The 15,355-nt window shown below is 44.7% G+C and overlaps 1 protein-coding gene across 1 annotated transcript in view; it reads right to left on the bottom strand.

Moving 5' to 3' along the window:
* The window catches only part of SH3BGR (SH3 domain binding glutamate-rich protein), a gene marked incomplete at its 3' end in the record, with an annotated part of 29,032 nt that extends 21,047 nt beyond the window's left edge, over positions 1-7,985 (bottom strand). The window contains exon 1 of the mRNA XM_015412876.1: positions 7,800-7,985. Coding sequence (XP_015268362.1) covers positions 7,800-7,844 — 45 coding nt within the window. The remainder of the gene's footprint in view (positions 1-7,799) is intronic.
* Positions 7,986-15,355: the final 7,370 nt, after the last annotated feature.

Genomic DNA, 15,355 nt, shown 5'->3' on the forward strand with positions numbered 1-15,355 from the left:
GCTTCTCCCCCCCCTGTGTATTTTGCTGTTAACTGATCCTTAAAATGTTTATGCTGCTTTTAAATCCTCACTGTACACAGTACTGTTTGTGCTGTTTTTATGCTGGTGTATAGTAAGATCTGTTGGAAAATGTTTATGCACCTGGTTTGATTAATTCTTAGTGATTGCAGTTTCTTCTATTGCAGTGAGTTGATATTTTAACATTGGATTTTTATTGTTTTGTGGCTTTATTGTGATTACAATTTCCTAGCTGCTTCAAGAATCTATGGACAGAGAGCATAAGGTATAAATATTCTTAATGAACAGACAAATAAAATAAATAATTTATGTGCAGAGGAAACATGTACTAAACCGCTAACTGGATACTGTGTTCATCTTTGAACATGAATGATCCTCCTGACTTAAACACCACTGCCGATTCCTGCTGTCGCATCCTGAGGACAGTGCTCCAGAGGAGAACTGACTGGGCCTGCCTGCAGAGGGCAGGACACCTTAAAGACAATGAGATTCTGTACATTATTCACACACTTTCCTGGGGTAAGTCCCATTGAATAGACCAAAGTAGTATTCTGAGTAGACATGTTTGGGACTGGCACTGTTAGAGAGCAATGGGCTTAACTTCCAGGAATGTGTTCTTAGGACGGCATTGTTCAAATCACTGCACAAGCCACTGGTCCTTATGTTAGCGCTGCAGAAGTCTGTGTTCTAATATTTTGATGACTGCAAATAGGTAGCCATGCTAGTCTGTCATAGCAAAATAAAACAAAATCTAGCAGCACCTTAAAGATTAACAACATATTTCAATATGAACTTTCATGAGTCACAGCTCACGTCTTCAGACAGATGCACGAAGGGAAGGTTGTACCTGGAAACTTTCCCCATAGGATTTCTCGGTACAGCTTTCCCGTCACATATCTATCTGTAACTCACAAAAACTTACATTGAAAAATATTTTAGTTTTTAAGGTATGGGTGTCCACCCCCTTTGAACCTGTGGGCAATTTTGAAATTTTGAGAGGGTGTGGTGAGCGCCATCCCAAAATGACTGTTGCAGAAGGTGGAGCCGTATGTGATACTTTCCTCCTCACTTTGCAAAAGTATGAAAGTGTGTGGGTTGAGAGAGAAAGAGTTGGGAGATTAAAAAGAAATGAAGGAAAGTCTGAGAGTGGAATATACTCTACACTAACTAAGGAAAGCCAGAGTGCTTACCAGTCTTCTTGGTTCTCCAGTGGCTGCATCTGCTATTGCAGCCATAGAATAATACAGCTGGAAGGGACCTCCGGGGCCATCTAGTACAATGCCGGAAATTCACAAATACCTCCCTTCCACCTCCAATGACCCCTACTCCATGCCCAGAAGATGGCAATAACAAACCAACAAACAAACAAAAAACCCTCCAGGATCACTCGGGGCCAAACTGGCCTGGAGAAAAATTGCTTCCTGACTCCAAAGTGGCAATTAGCATTTCCCTGGGTGTGTAAGAAAGGGCCACAAGAACTAAGCACTGATGCAACTCTTCCTGCCCTCCCTCTCATGATCTGCCTAAGTTCAAGGAATCAGCATTTGTGTCAGATGGCCTTCTAGACTCCATTTAAAATGTCCAAAGAAGAGTGCCCACCACCTCCAGAGGAAGCCTGTTCCACTGAGGAATCGCTCTGTCAGGAAGTTCTTCCTAATGTTTAGCCAAAAACTCTTTTGATTTAATTTCAACCCGTTGGTTCTGGTCCGACTTTCTGGGGCAACAGGAAACAACTCCTTACCATCCTCTATATGACAACCCTTCAAGTATTTGAAGATGGCTATCATAGAAAGCCCTTTCATTGTATGAGAGCAGCCAGTAACAAGCCCTGCCTTATAACAGCCCTGCCCACTTTCTGAAAAGCTTTGCCAGTGCTAGGGGAAGTACTGCTAGGTACCATCATGCTCAGGGGCACCATGTTGGGGGACCTTGCTTTAAGGTGCCATGGGATTTTTGTTCTAGTATCATGTCATCATACATTTAATACTTATGGCTGACTGAAAGTATACCCTCAGTATAGATTTCAGCCATGTCACATTCTTTCGCTATGGAAACCAGGTGAGAAAAGAAATTCCTTCTATAACAGTAATTCAGTACATCACCGTTACCACAAACTCCAAAATTAAATGTCATTTTATGCTAATGACAGAAATGTTTCTCCTTGCTCCTAATTACCGGTTATCCAAACGTTTTAAATGTTAGTCAGATTTACAGCTCTATTCATCATCTCATTTTAACTTTAGAAGTAAGACTTAAACAAACTCTTAAACACTAAACTCTTAAACACTAAAATCTTAAACACTAAAATCCGTTCATTTCCAAGGAACTAAGTAAGTGTGCTTAGGACAAGGGGCCCATCAGTTTCTATCCACATTCTTCAGTTCAAATGGTCATTTGTTGTTTAGTATATCATTTAAAATGTTAATGCAGCATGTGTAACAGTTTGGCTTTTTATCTTTTAGCTATCATTCTTATGTATATAAGTTCTGTATTGCTTTTTTGTGAATGAACTTTTTTGTGCTGTAAATATTTGTATTTTAATTGTTTTAAATTTATTGTGTACACTCAAGTGTGAGCAAAAGTTGGGAAAGGAACACATGAAACTGCTTTATGTGGAATCAAATAACTGTCTACTCTGACTGGCAGCAGCTCTCCAAGGTCTCAGATGACGTGTTCCAGAACAAGGGAAGGTTTTAATTTAAGCTTAATATTATTGTGCATAGGGTTCCTAAACATCGTCAGCTCTAATGGTCGGTCTGAGGCCCTAGCTGGCTAGGCTAGTGAAGACCACCGGGCACGGTGATGTCTGAGCGGGGGATTCCAGTGCTCCTGGGGAGGGGGAAGTATAGCGGTGGGGCCAGGCAGAGAATGAAAGGAAGGAGGCAGAGAAATAGGAAAGCTCAGCCCCCTTCCAGCCTGTGCCCCATCTCGAGGGATGTCAGCAGTGGGGCTAGGATGATGAACCCCTCTCCGACATTGGTGTTGTGCAACGCCAGGTCTATCAATAATAAGACCATGATCTTTCAGGACTTTGTGCAAGAACAGAAGGTAGACCTGGCATGCGTGACCGAGACCTGGGTGTGGGATGGGGAGACGGTAGCTCTCTCCCAGCTTGCCCCTCCCGGGTTCTCGGTCCTTCACCAATCACGGACTTGGGGGCAGGGGGAGTGGCTATATTCATCTGGGAGGCTTACTCCTTCAGGACGCTCCTGTCGCCTAAGATCACGGGCATTGAGTGTGCCGGCCTGGCATGGGAGGCCAGGGAGAATGTGGCAATTTGGCTGGTGTACCAATAGCCAACTGTCCCTGATGGAGGCTGTTTTAGGCTGGGCATTGAAGCACCCCAGACTTATAGTCCTGGGTGATTTCAATGTCCATGACGATGATGCAACCCCCAGTCAGGCAGCGGACCTGGTGCCGTCCATGGTGGCACTAGGACTCTCCCAGTATATAACAACCTCCACTCACCGGGCTGGGCACACGCTCGATTTGATTTTTGCGGCAGGGGTAATAGTGGACCGAGTTACTGCTTCGGCAGTCCCATGGTTGGACCATCATGCCCTGAGGGCCCGCTTAAATGTGCTGCCCCGACCCTGTTTAGGTGGCGAGCGCATTTTTGCTCGCCCGTGGAGCCAGATGGACCCAATGCGGCTTCGGATGGCTCTACGGGATCCGATGCCCCCTGGCAGCTCATTGGACGAGCTTATGGAGGACTGGCATAGCCAGTTCTCCGCAGTCATTGACGAGATCGCCCTCTGCGCCCTCACTTCAAGCTCGCTCCTTGGTTTACCCAGGAGCTGCAGCTTATGAAGTGAGAGCTGAGACGGCTAGAGAGACGGTGGCATCACGCCTGTGACAAAGCCACAAGAGCATCTTATAGGATGTTTATGAGATCCTACAAGATGCCAGTCAAAGCTGCAAAGAGAGATTTCTACACGGCGGAGATTGCATCCACAAGCTCACGCCCAGCCCAATTGTTTAGAATGATTTGGTCTATAACAGCTCTGCCACAGGACAGACTAAATGCTAGGGTATTGGATATTGGCTGTGAGGCATTTGCGAGCTTTTTCGCGGATAAAGTCTTGTCGGTCTGCCGCGACCTCCCCACCACAGTTGAAACAGTGAGCGAGCACGTCTTCAGCTTCGGTATTAGATCATTTCAGCCCACTCAGCCTGGAGGAAGTTGACAGATTGCTCTTGACTATATGCCCAACCACATGCAGCCTTGATCTGTGTCCTTCCTGGCTCATTAAAGCGGGCCATGAGGGGTTCCGAGGTGCCCTGAGGGAAATTATCAAGTCCCTCTTAGAGGAACTGTTCCCGGGGGTCTGCCCACTCTTAAACCATTTCTGGGCCTGGCCGAATTGGCTAATTACTGGCCAGTCTCCAATTTGCCCTGTTTGGGCAAATTAATTGAGAGGGCAGTGGTGATACAGCTACAGGGCTTTATGGAGGACACTTCCACGCTCGACCCCTTCCAGTTCGGCTTTTGCCTGGGACATGGGACGGAGACTGCTCTGGTCGCTCTGACTGATGATCTCCAGAGGCATCTGGATCGGGGCGGTGTGGCAGTGCTGTTGTTGTTGGACCTGTTGGCTGTGTTCGACATGGTCAACCATCAGTTGCCGCTCCACCGCCTTGCCAACATGGGAATACAGGGGCTTGCCTTACAGTGGCTTGCTTCCTTTCTCCAAGGTCAGGGACAAAGGGTGGCAATCGGGGAGCAACAGTCCAGGAGACACCTGCTGGAGTGCGGAGTGCCTCAAGGGACAGTGCTTTCCCCAATGCTATTTAACATCAATATGCGCCCCCTTGCCCAGATAGCCTGGAGTTATGGAATGGGGTGCCATCAGTATGCTGATGACATCCAGCTCTATCTGATGCTGGGTGGCCAGTCGAACTCCAGTCCTGAGTCGGCTGAAACTGAATCTGGTGAAGACAGAGGTCCTGTGTGTGGGCCAGGGCAGTGTGCGGGTGGGGACCCCACTCCCAGCCTTTGGTGGGGCACCATTGGTGCCAGCGCTGGAGGTTAGGAGCTTGGGTGTGCTCCTGGACCCCTCCTTAACAATGGAGGCCCAGATAGCAGCCACTGCCAAGTCGGCCTTTTACCATCTTTGGCTAATTAGGCAGTTGGTTCCCTTCCTTGACTGCAATGACCAGGCCATAGTGATCCATGCGACAGTCACCTCGAGACTAGACTACTGCAACGCTCTCTACATGGGGCTGCCCTTGTTGCAAATTCGGAGGCTGCAGCTAGTGCAGAACGCCGCAGCCAGGCTGTTGATGGGCTTACCTAAAGGGGAACACATCCAGCCTGTGGTGAAGGCCCTGCACTGGCTGCCAATAGCATACCGAATCCGTTTCCAGGTGTTGGTGCTTACCTTTAAAGCCCTATATGTCCAGGGTCTGACATACCTGAGGGACCACCTTTCCCCACATATACCCCAGAGAGCACTAAGGTCAGGGTCACAGAATCGCTTGACCCTGCCGGGCCCCCAAGTGACTAGGCTCACAATGATGAGGACCAGGGCTTTCTCAGTGGCGGCTCCTTACTGGTGGAATGAGCTCCCGGAGGAGATCAGGGCCCTGCGGGATTTTTTGCAGTTCTGCAGGGCCTGCAAGACGGAGCTCTTCCACCAGGCCTTCAATTAGGAGTGGCCCCCCACCACTACCATCAATGAGCCCGGCCCTCAGTGCCAACATCTGGCCCGTTACATCGAGCAACTCTGAATGACACTGAGCTGGAATCTAGTTGTGAGACATCTTAATACGCCATCGTAAGCAACGAACTGTAGAACTGAATAGCACCTTATGATTTTATGTTTTAACTTATTATGAAATTATGTATATTGTTTTATCAGTTTTATTGGCAATTGGGCCACTGCTGTAAGCCACCCGGAGCCCGTTCATGGGGAGGGCGGGGTATAAATTGAAATAATAAAATAAAATAAATAATAAACGTTTCACTTCACCAACCACCCGACTCTTTGAGCTGGAAAAATTGGGGATGGAACCTGGGACCTTCTGCGTGCAAAGCAAATGTTCTAACAGTCAGCCATAACCTCCTCCCAATGGCATATACATTTGTAAACAGACATATACACACCCTAATATAGAGTTAAGCCTTAAACCTACTGAGACTTAAACCTATTGGTTTCAATGGGCCTGCTTTACTCTGTAATGAATTTATAATTTGCATGACAAGGAAGGAAAGGTATAGATTACAATAAAATAAAGTATTGTTTGAACAGGGTCCATATGTCTATGATAAACAAAAGTTAACAATAGCCAGGGGCTTAAAGGGGTACTTTTCCTCTGATACCAGAATGTGAAGGCCTATCCACTCTATTTGAAGATGTCTCCTTGCTTTATTCTTATTTCTATTTGAACACACACTAGTAAGCCAGAAATGGCTTGCTGAGCTTCTATGACTTTATTCTGATTGGGATCATAACACTGATCATATAATCAATGGCAGTGTCCATTCCTGTTGCAACTCAATACATGGACAGTTATCTCAATAGCTATAAGCAGTGTTTGCAACAACTGTGGGGCATGCAGTCGTCAGTATTATTGTGCCAGTGATGAGAAGGAAATGGCCTCACCATAATACACAAACAGAAATGACTTGCCTTTATGCCACTGGCAATATTTGATGCAAATGGAGCCCATTGGGAAGCTTTGGAAGACTTGGACTCATGTACATTAAATGCAAATTCGCACAGGAAAGGCAATAACCTTTTTCTTTCTAATCATTTTCAGTCTTTCTGCTCTGGAAGTTTCCTGAGATTGTGTGAGCGTCAGCCAGTTTCCAGTGCAGCCACATAGTTATGTGCAAGCAGCAGCCAGTTTGTTTAGAAGTGTCTCTGTGACGGACTGCTGAGGCAGGACTGAAATTTGAGCCCATGTGGGAACTGGATATAAAAGGAAACAGTTCTTTCCCAGTTCCCACTGTCCAATCTTCTGTTTGCATACTCAGAACATAGTGGTTCTGATCACTTACAGCACCTATGTCCCAGATTCATATGGAAATACAATATAAGGTTTTTTACATTGAACTTGAAAAGATTTTAAAAGATAAAATTAGCTCAATTTTGTAGGTTTCCCCTTTTCAGTAATCTGTAATCATTATCTAACAAATATTTCCCTAAAAATAAAAAGGTAAAATTGTTTTTCCCCACTGCAACCAAACTAACTCTGTTTCTCCAATGACAAAAGTAACAAACAAAATTTGTGAAATTAAGCAGTATTTATACATAGGTATGTGAATGCACAAAAATTACATTCCTGCAGTATACTTCTTTTCATGCTGAATCTCTTGTAAGAAGTACAGAGCTTGAGGCATAAAGACTAACATTGCAGTGTAAGGCTTTGTGGACGAATACCCACACACTCAAATGCATGAAGTTGCCACAAGTGGACAGTGCAATCCTAAACAGAGTCGCACCCTTCTAAGCCGAACAAAGTTTGAGGTCACTGGACTCCAAACATTGTTCTCGTGCTTCAGACCAACACGGCTACCCACCTGAATCACCCTTCTAAGCCAACTGACTTCATTTGGATTTATAACGGTGTAACTCTGTTAAGGCAATGTATCACAGCAGCTTTTCTGAAATCTGTAAAAATTAAGTACTCAGGACTCAGGAGTTGTTTTTCCTTTTCCACACTGTAGGATCCTGTAGTAACTCTACCACACCCCTTTCTTAGTTAAGAAGTACTCCCCAAAGCTTCTGGAAGCCAATGGATACACATGCAAACATAAATCACATGAAAATACCTACCGCTGTAGACCCCGAGGACGTTGCTACAAACACTTTGATCACCATTTTGATGACAGCCACAGGGAACTAACAGCCCCAGCACGCCTGCTGTGTCAAGGAGTCACGAGAACTGGAACACTGACCCAGGCATGCAGCAGCTCTGCAAGCTGAGAGAAGAATACCAACTGAATATCCACTTCACATCAGTCCAGCTGGAGCCCTGTCATTCTTCACTTCTCCAGTTCATTGGTTCTTGGGTATTTTGGGAACGGCCAAGCTACAAGGCGATTGGCTGGTAACAGTATCCATCGCAGAGGGACTGACACCTGCCCCCAGACTCATCACTTTAGAGTGACCGGGTGACAGTCCTAAAAAGGCAAGGGACAGTAACACACCAATCAGGCAGGGCAAGAGAAGGAGAGGGGGCACAGGGAGAGGAGAGTTAGTTCACAATGCAAGGCTATGTTTAACAGCTTTTTTTTTCCTTATTGAGTTTCTAGATTCAAGGATTTGTAAAGCCCCTTGTCAAAACAAAATGCTACAGGCTGAATGTTCTGCATAGAGAACTGGATCAAAACATTTTTTTTTCCTTTATAAACCAAACCTCCCCTCCCCTCCAGTATATTACTCCATTTTCTGGATTCACTCTGACTGACACCAGCATTCCAGTAGTCTCAAGTCTTTCACATAATTTGCTACTGGCTCCTTAAAACGAGAGATGTCAGGGATTGGACCAGGGCCTCCTGCATACATTATAAGCAGATGCTCCACCACAGAGCCCACCCTTTTCCATCCTAAACATTAAAATGATGGATCTCCATTTGAACTGCATTCTCCCGTAAAGTTCATTTATGGCTTTTCTTTTCTTTTTTTAAGATAGCATTTCACATAATAAACACCTTCCAATGTACACCCAAAAGCTGGCCAACAACATTGATTCCCACCCCCCCAAATTCTAAAACAAGTATTAGTGCTATTTCTCCAAGCACATTGTGTGAGAGGAAAACTGATCATATTATGAGGATGTATAAGGCAAAGAAATGCAAGTACTAACTTACACCAACTGTAGGGAGCGGTGGCACAGGCAGTAAAGACAGCCTGCAAGTAATCTATCAGCGATCAGCCATAAGGCTGTTCGAGACCCACCGTGGCCGGGGTGAGTTCCCGGCCTTGTCCCAGCTCCCGCCCACCCAGCAGTTCGTAAGCCTTGCAAGTAGATAAATGGGTACCGGCTCCTAGGTAGCAGGGGGCACCCTCCTCCCTACAGAGCGGTGTGCAGCAGGAGTGCCGGTGAAGCAACGGTGTGGTGTGGTGGCGACGTGCGGAGATCTGGGGACTCGGCAACCATGGCGAACAGCTGACGTCGAGCAGCGGCAGAATCCAGGTGAGGATTGGACCGGGAGGCGTGGTGATGCAACGACGCAGCACGGCGGAGCTAATTGGACGTGTGCCGGAGCTGCAACCATCGCACAGCCGCACACCATGAAGACCTCGCCAGAAGGAGTTGCTGCGAACAAGACCTGCACCAAGACGCCGTCGCTAGGAGGTGAAGAGCCCACCATGAAAAGAGCCGAGAGAAAAAAGAGCCCTGCTGTCTGGGTGCTGGTAGGCATTCACCCTCCCCCCGTGAATTGTGGCCCTAGATAGGATATAATTAATCAAATGTAAACTGCTCCGAGCCTGTGGGAAGGAGCGGTATAGAAGCCGAATTAATAAATAAATAAATAAATAATGCAACAAAACCAAAAAGCAGTCGTGTGGCAATTTACAGACTAGGAGATGTCCACTTTAGTGGACTGGAGCTCACTATATCAGATCCATGAACTGTGTTATTAGGTGGTTGATGTATACATGTGGGTCTAGGAAAACATATTAATAAGGACAGCAACCAAATCCAATTCTAGTAACTTGCAACAACACAGTATTTCTGGGTAAATTGTTAGCCAAATTGCCTCATATCTTAATAAATGTGGGGAATTATGAATATTAAGTGGCAATAGGCATTAACTATGGGACCACTAACCTATGTATACGGGAGTCCAACTTTAGCCAGATCCCAGAAATAGATGCTGAGACTAGATCTTAAGCAGTGATTTCTTTTACTGAAAGGATTCTCAAACACACAATATAAAATCAAATATACACACACACAATACAGATCTAGGAATTCAGATAGAAAGGTACAGAGACGTTTGCATTAGCAGGTAATATCGTTGATGGGCGATACTTTACCTGTCCAACGTGGTGAGTGGAATCTGCAGTGAAAAAGGAAATAACTGGGGGAGGGGAATCATGAGTTGCCAGCAACACACTGTGCAAGGAATGGAATCAGAAAGATAGGGTGGGGTTAGGAGTGTAGAAAGTGATCAGTGGGGTGATCCTCTCCTTTTATACCCTAAAATGACTGGAAGCTAATGCTTCATCTGTCATGTAGTCCCCATGAAGCATAACTACTATTAATGGGCTAGGAAAAAGGGATTTATCGTTGGGCAATTGAAATAGGGGTAGTGACATCTCTTTAAGGGGGAAGGGGAGATACAAGAGAGAGAGAAAAAATAGTAATGTCCCAACTCCATTGCCGGTAGTTGCTGTTAAATCCAATGGTAAACAGCTGTGTTAGCTGGAAGGTGACTGCTTACTAATCCTATCATGAAAGGAGTTATTTCGTTGAGGCTGAAGTTGCCTACGTGCTTCACCTGGAGATGTCAATATGCAGAGGTAGGGGGGAAAGGTGCCAACGTGATGGAGAAGAAAGCTTTCTATGGCGTCTGGGAAGGAATATCCAGGTTCCCTTTGCAGAGTGAGGCTTCTCTTTAGGGAGCTGCTGCTGGGTCTGTGTGTTTGTAGTGTCAGGGAGGCTGGCTTGCCTTATGTAATCTGGCTACAGTGATGCAGGAGCGAGAGGCATTGGGTCTTCCATGGGTTCACATCTGGTTAGACACATTGCTTCAGAACAAGATTCCCCTTGTCTGGGCACATGCCAACAGTCCAGTAGGGCGGCATTTTCTCATGGCTACTGTTCAGTCCAGTGCCCTGGCACACTATTCGCACAGTCCAGCTTTACAGTCATAGTCCATAACCTTTATAGATGCTGTATAAGGTGGCAACATGGCAACAAAATTAAGCTGATCTAACACCTGTGATGTCTGTAAAAAAAATTTACTGTTCAAACCTGGATTAATAAGATCTAACTTCCTGATAAATTCTAAATTGCAATTAAGAGTTTAAAGCCACTTTTAAACTTTGATACCATCAAGCAGTGATCTGGAGTCCTGGAAAAAGGAGGCAAGAAAAGAGAAGCAAAAAAGAAATAAACAAAACCCCCAGGGTTCTCTGTCATTCTGTAGTTCAGCAGTGTTAATAGGTTAATAGCTAGATCTCTCTCTCACATACAGAGAGATGTTTTGTAATCTAGCTACTCTGAAGTAGCTTTCTCAAGATATTGTTATAAAATTTTATCATCGTGTTTAACTATATTAGATGGTGCTGGGTGCAGCACAGTGGCCCTTAATGCAACTTGGAATCTAATTGTCATAGTACCATCTATCTGCAATTTCCACTGCGCCCCATTTTAAGCTGCTTTTACTGGAAGCTTTGCTACTTCATGACAAGAAGCGGGGACCCATGGTACTCACGGGAGGGGAGGAGCTCCATGTAGAGGAGGAAGCTGCCGCAGGTGAGCCTGCTCCCCTTCTCCCCAGCCCCTGCTTGGCCCCGACAGCGAGGCCCGCGCGGCTCCCAGCCGCTGGGCCCGCCAAACCTCCCCTGGCAGCGACAGCGAGGCCTGAGCTGCTAAGCCTTCTCTCTCCCCCCCAGCACTGGTGGCGGCGGGACAGTTCCCAGGGCGTTCTCTGCACATGTGCAGAGAATGCTCTTACTTTTGGGGGGATTTAAGTATCCCCCATATAGTTTTTTAAACTTTTCAGATTTTTCTGCAAATCTCTTTGCCCTCTAAGTGCCCCCGATGTGCGGATTTAGATATCCGTACAGAGGGGACATCTTGACTATTAGTATACAGATTTTCAGATCAGCTCCCTTAGAGAAAATGGCAGCTTTGGAGGGTGGACTCTATGGCATCATAGTGTCTCTGATATGTCTCCCCTCCCCAAACTCGCCTCTCCTAGGTGCCACCCTGATCTGGAGTTTGTACCCTAGGTTTCCCAGTTGCTGGTACAGCTGGTATGGCAGGTTTTCCTGCTGTTTCCCTTCCCCAATCCTCCAGCAGCAGTGACACTTCCCCCAGGCCACAAGGGCTTTTGCAGTTTTTTAAAGGTTAGCATTAGAATACTGTTATAATTTTTAAAAATAGTTTTTATTTTATTGAATTAGCTCAAATACAAGTAAGTAGCTTAAATTTTTAGAAATGCATATCCAAAACAAAGCAATTAAGCAATACCGAACTTTTGCAATAAAGAGTAATATGAATACTTGATCAAGTTTGTGCTTTCCAAAAGTAGCTATAAACATTATAACATATATATATATACTGTTGTAACTGTAGACATATCAGCTTCTCTGAATTTCCAACTTCCTTCCTTTCTTTCTTTTTAAAAATTAAAGCTATAGTCTCTTTGATGGTATGCCCTTTTCGTTATATCTCCACAATGGAAGGAGTTAGAGCAGGGGTGGCCAAACTGCAGCTCGGGAGCCACATGCAGCTTCTTTCACACATATTGTGTGGCTCCTGGCAGGGAAGCTGGGGAAGCGAAGGGGAGACATGCCTCCCAGATTGGTCTTCCCTTCCCCAGCCAGTGTTCCCCTCCCTAGGTAAGCTTGAGATGGGGGGGAGCAGAGAAAGAAAGCAACTTTAAATGCATTCTCAAATGTATTTTCTCTCTCTCTTAGACAAATATCATTAGCAAACAAATAAACATAATTGGACAAATAAGTATTATCAATATCTGTTTTTACCCCTTTTGTTTTTATTTTGGCAGTCTCATTTAATGTTAATAAAAAGCAGATCTGCATATTTTTCAATAAAACCCTGCGTGTGATTAAGTGTGCGGACTCTAATCTGGGAGAACCGGGTTTGATTCCCCACTCCTCCACTTGCACCTGGCTGGATGACCTTGGCCAAGCCATAGCTCTGATAAGAGCTGTCCTTGAAAAAGAGTAGTTTTTATCAAGAGCTCTCTCAGCCCCACCTACCTCACAGGGTGTCTGTTGTGGGGAGGGGAAGGGAAAGGAGTTTGTAAGCCGCTCTGAGACACCTTTGGGTAGTCACGGGCGGGGTATAAATCCAATCTCTTCTCTTCATGTCTTGCAGCTCTGGAACATCTGACATTTATTCTATGTGGCTCGTATGTTAAGCAAGTTTGGCCACTCCTGGGTTAGAAGCTAAAAGAAATAAAAACTGAAAATTCAGAGAACTACTACTACACCTATTGTTACAACAGTATATCAGTAATTTATGATATTCTAGGTTTGATTGTGTGTGTGTAGTTTCCTGGTGACTGGGGAAGGAAATTCCTGGGGGTAGGCAAAGTCAGGGAAAATAGCTACTATATGGCCTGGAAAATATTAATTTTCCCATCCAAACACCAGCCATTAGGGGGCTTTACTGCGATCCTTCCCAAAACTTCAGAGTAAAGCAAAGTTTGAAAGGATCAGAGGAACTCTGGGGAAACCCTCGTAGGTGCACAAATGTACAACACTGTAGGAAAAACAAGAAACTAAAACTAGCTTGCCTAAAGCATTGAACTTTGAGCAGATAACCAGAGCGAAATACTCAAGGTGGATGCAAGAAAAAGACAATATAATGGGATGTACTAAAATGAAAGTCAGGATTGTACATCCCCAATATAATACATACAAATAAACAGTGCACTAAGACTTGATTACATACTTTAATAACAATAAAATAAAAAACACAACCGATAAAAATACATAAAAGAAAACTGTCTAATCTAAATTATAAGGCACTAAAGCTACGATCCCCATTCATTTTCTAAAAAGCGTCCTCTTGAACTACCCTGTATTTTAGTTCCATATCAGATTTCCTGTTGTTGTTTGTTAAGAGTTTGTTGTTGTTGTAAATCACAGCAGGACCCAACCCTGTTGCGTTTTTCTCAGTCCATTCCTCGAGCTTTGAAATTGATTACTTGGAAACCAGAGTCCTTGCACCGTTTGATCTGTTTCTTAGACTACAAGTCCCATGACTCTCAGCGAAGTTCTTCGGTTGCCATAGTAACAGGGAATCTAAAACAACTTTATCCGCCAATGCTTTCAAACGTACCAGGTAACGTGAAGAGAGCGGTTGGGGTGGAAACTTCTTTCTTCGTACGGGAAGGAAAGTTTAAGTTTAGTGAAGCTCTGTAGTGTGTGAGGGGGAAATAGAGTTGTTATTGGGTACGAGCGGGTCACAAAGGCCGGGGAAGTAATACATACGGAGGGAGTACGACCTGTGGAAGTTTTTCGTAGGATGCGGTGGGAGGGAAGCAGCGCTTGGCTCGCTCTCTTTTTGCCGTCAAGTCGCAGCTGACTTGTGGCGACCCCATAGGGTTTGGGGGCGGTTTTTCTCGCTTACATTGGCCCGTAATTACCACAGCGGAGAAGAGAGTGCTCGTGCCCCTCTGAGTTAGCAGCGTTTATGTACACATCTCCATGGTTCATTGAAGTCATACGAAAACAGCTGTTCCTAAATATTATACATCTGATTTTAAAAACTTTTTCTTCACTTTACATAGTCATTAGATCCTGTTGAATCTAATGTTTAGCATTTTGCCTTTGTCAGAACTCTTTGATAATATGGCATCTCCTTTTTGGTTATTTCTTCTCTTAAGTGCTGCATATTATCCTAGCCCTGTTTTGTTATCCTGCATAACTTTCCCTCACTCTTCTGGCCAGTTTTTCTGTCATTTCATGTTTATAAATGTATTTCTCAGTCTTTTATGCTTTTTGCTGTCAAGCCTTTCCAAAATGAAGATCTACTCACGTTTCTTATGTCTTTTATATACAAATCAACCGTTCATCAAGCTAAGCGCATTTTTACAGGTATTAAAGCTAATGCTTAAGATTCAGGATCTCTGTTTCTTTGTGGACTTCTGCAGTAGCAAGGAATAAGAACTTAAGAAAAGCCATACTGGATCAGACCAAAGGCCCATCTAGTCCTGCTTTCTGTTCACATAATGGCCAACCAGCTATCTCTAGGAATCCCACAAATGGGATTATTGCAACAAAATTATCCTGCCTGTGTTCCCCAGCAAGTGATTTAGAGGCATACTATCCTCTGGTACAAGAGGGAATAGATAGAATAGAATAGCCGTGTGAAGAAATACTTCCCTTCGTTGGTCCTGAATCTCCCACCCTTCAGCAGATTAACCTGGCTTCTAGTATTATGGGAGAGGGAGAAAAGTTTCTGTTTACTTTCTCCACGCCATGTGTAATTTTATAAACCTCTAGAATGTCTCCTCTCTTACTCTCCTTTTTTCTAGGCTTAACAGCCCCAAGCATTTTAACCAATCCTGACAGGGCAGCTGCTTTAGCCCCCTGATCATTTTGGTTGATTGTTCTACATCTTTACACTTTTTCAGTTGGGGGGACCAGAACTGTACAAAATATTCCAATTGTGGTCTCAG

The sequence above is a fragment of the Gekko japonicus genome, unplaced genomic scaffold (genome assembly GCF_001447785.1).
Source record: "Gekko japonicus isolate JY-2015 unplaced genomic scaffold, Gekko_japonicus_V1.1 scaffold1429, whole genome shotgun sequence".
Taxonomy (NCBI): Eukaryota; Metazoa; Chordata; class Lepidosauria; order Squamata; family Gekkonidae; genus Gekko; species Gekko japonicus.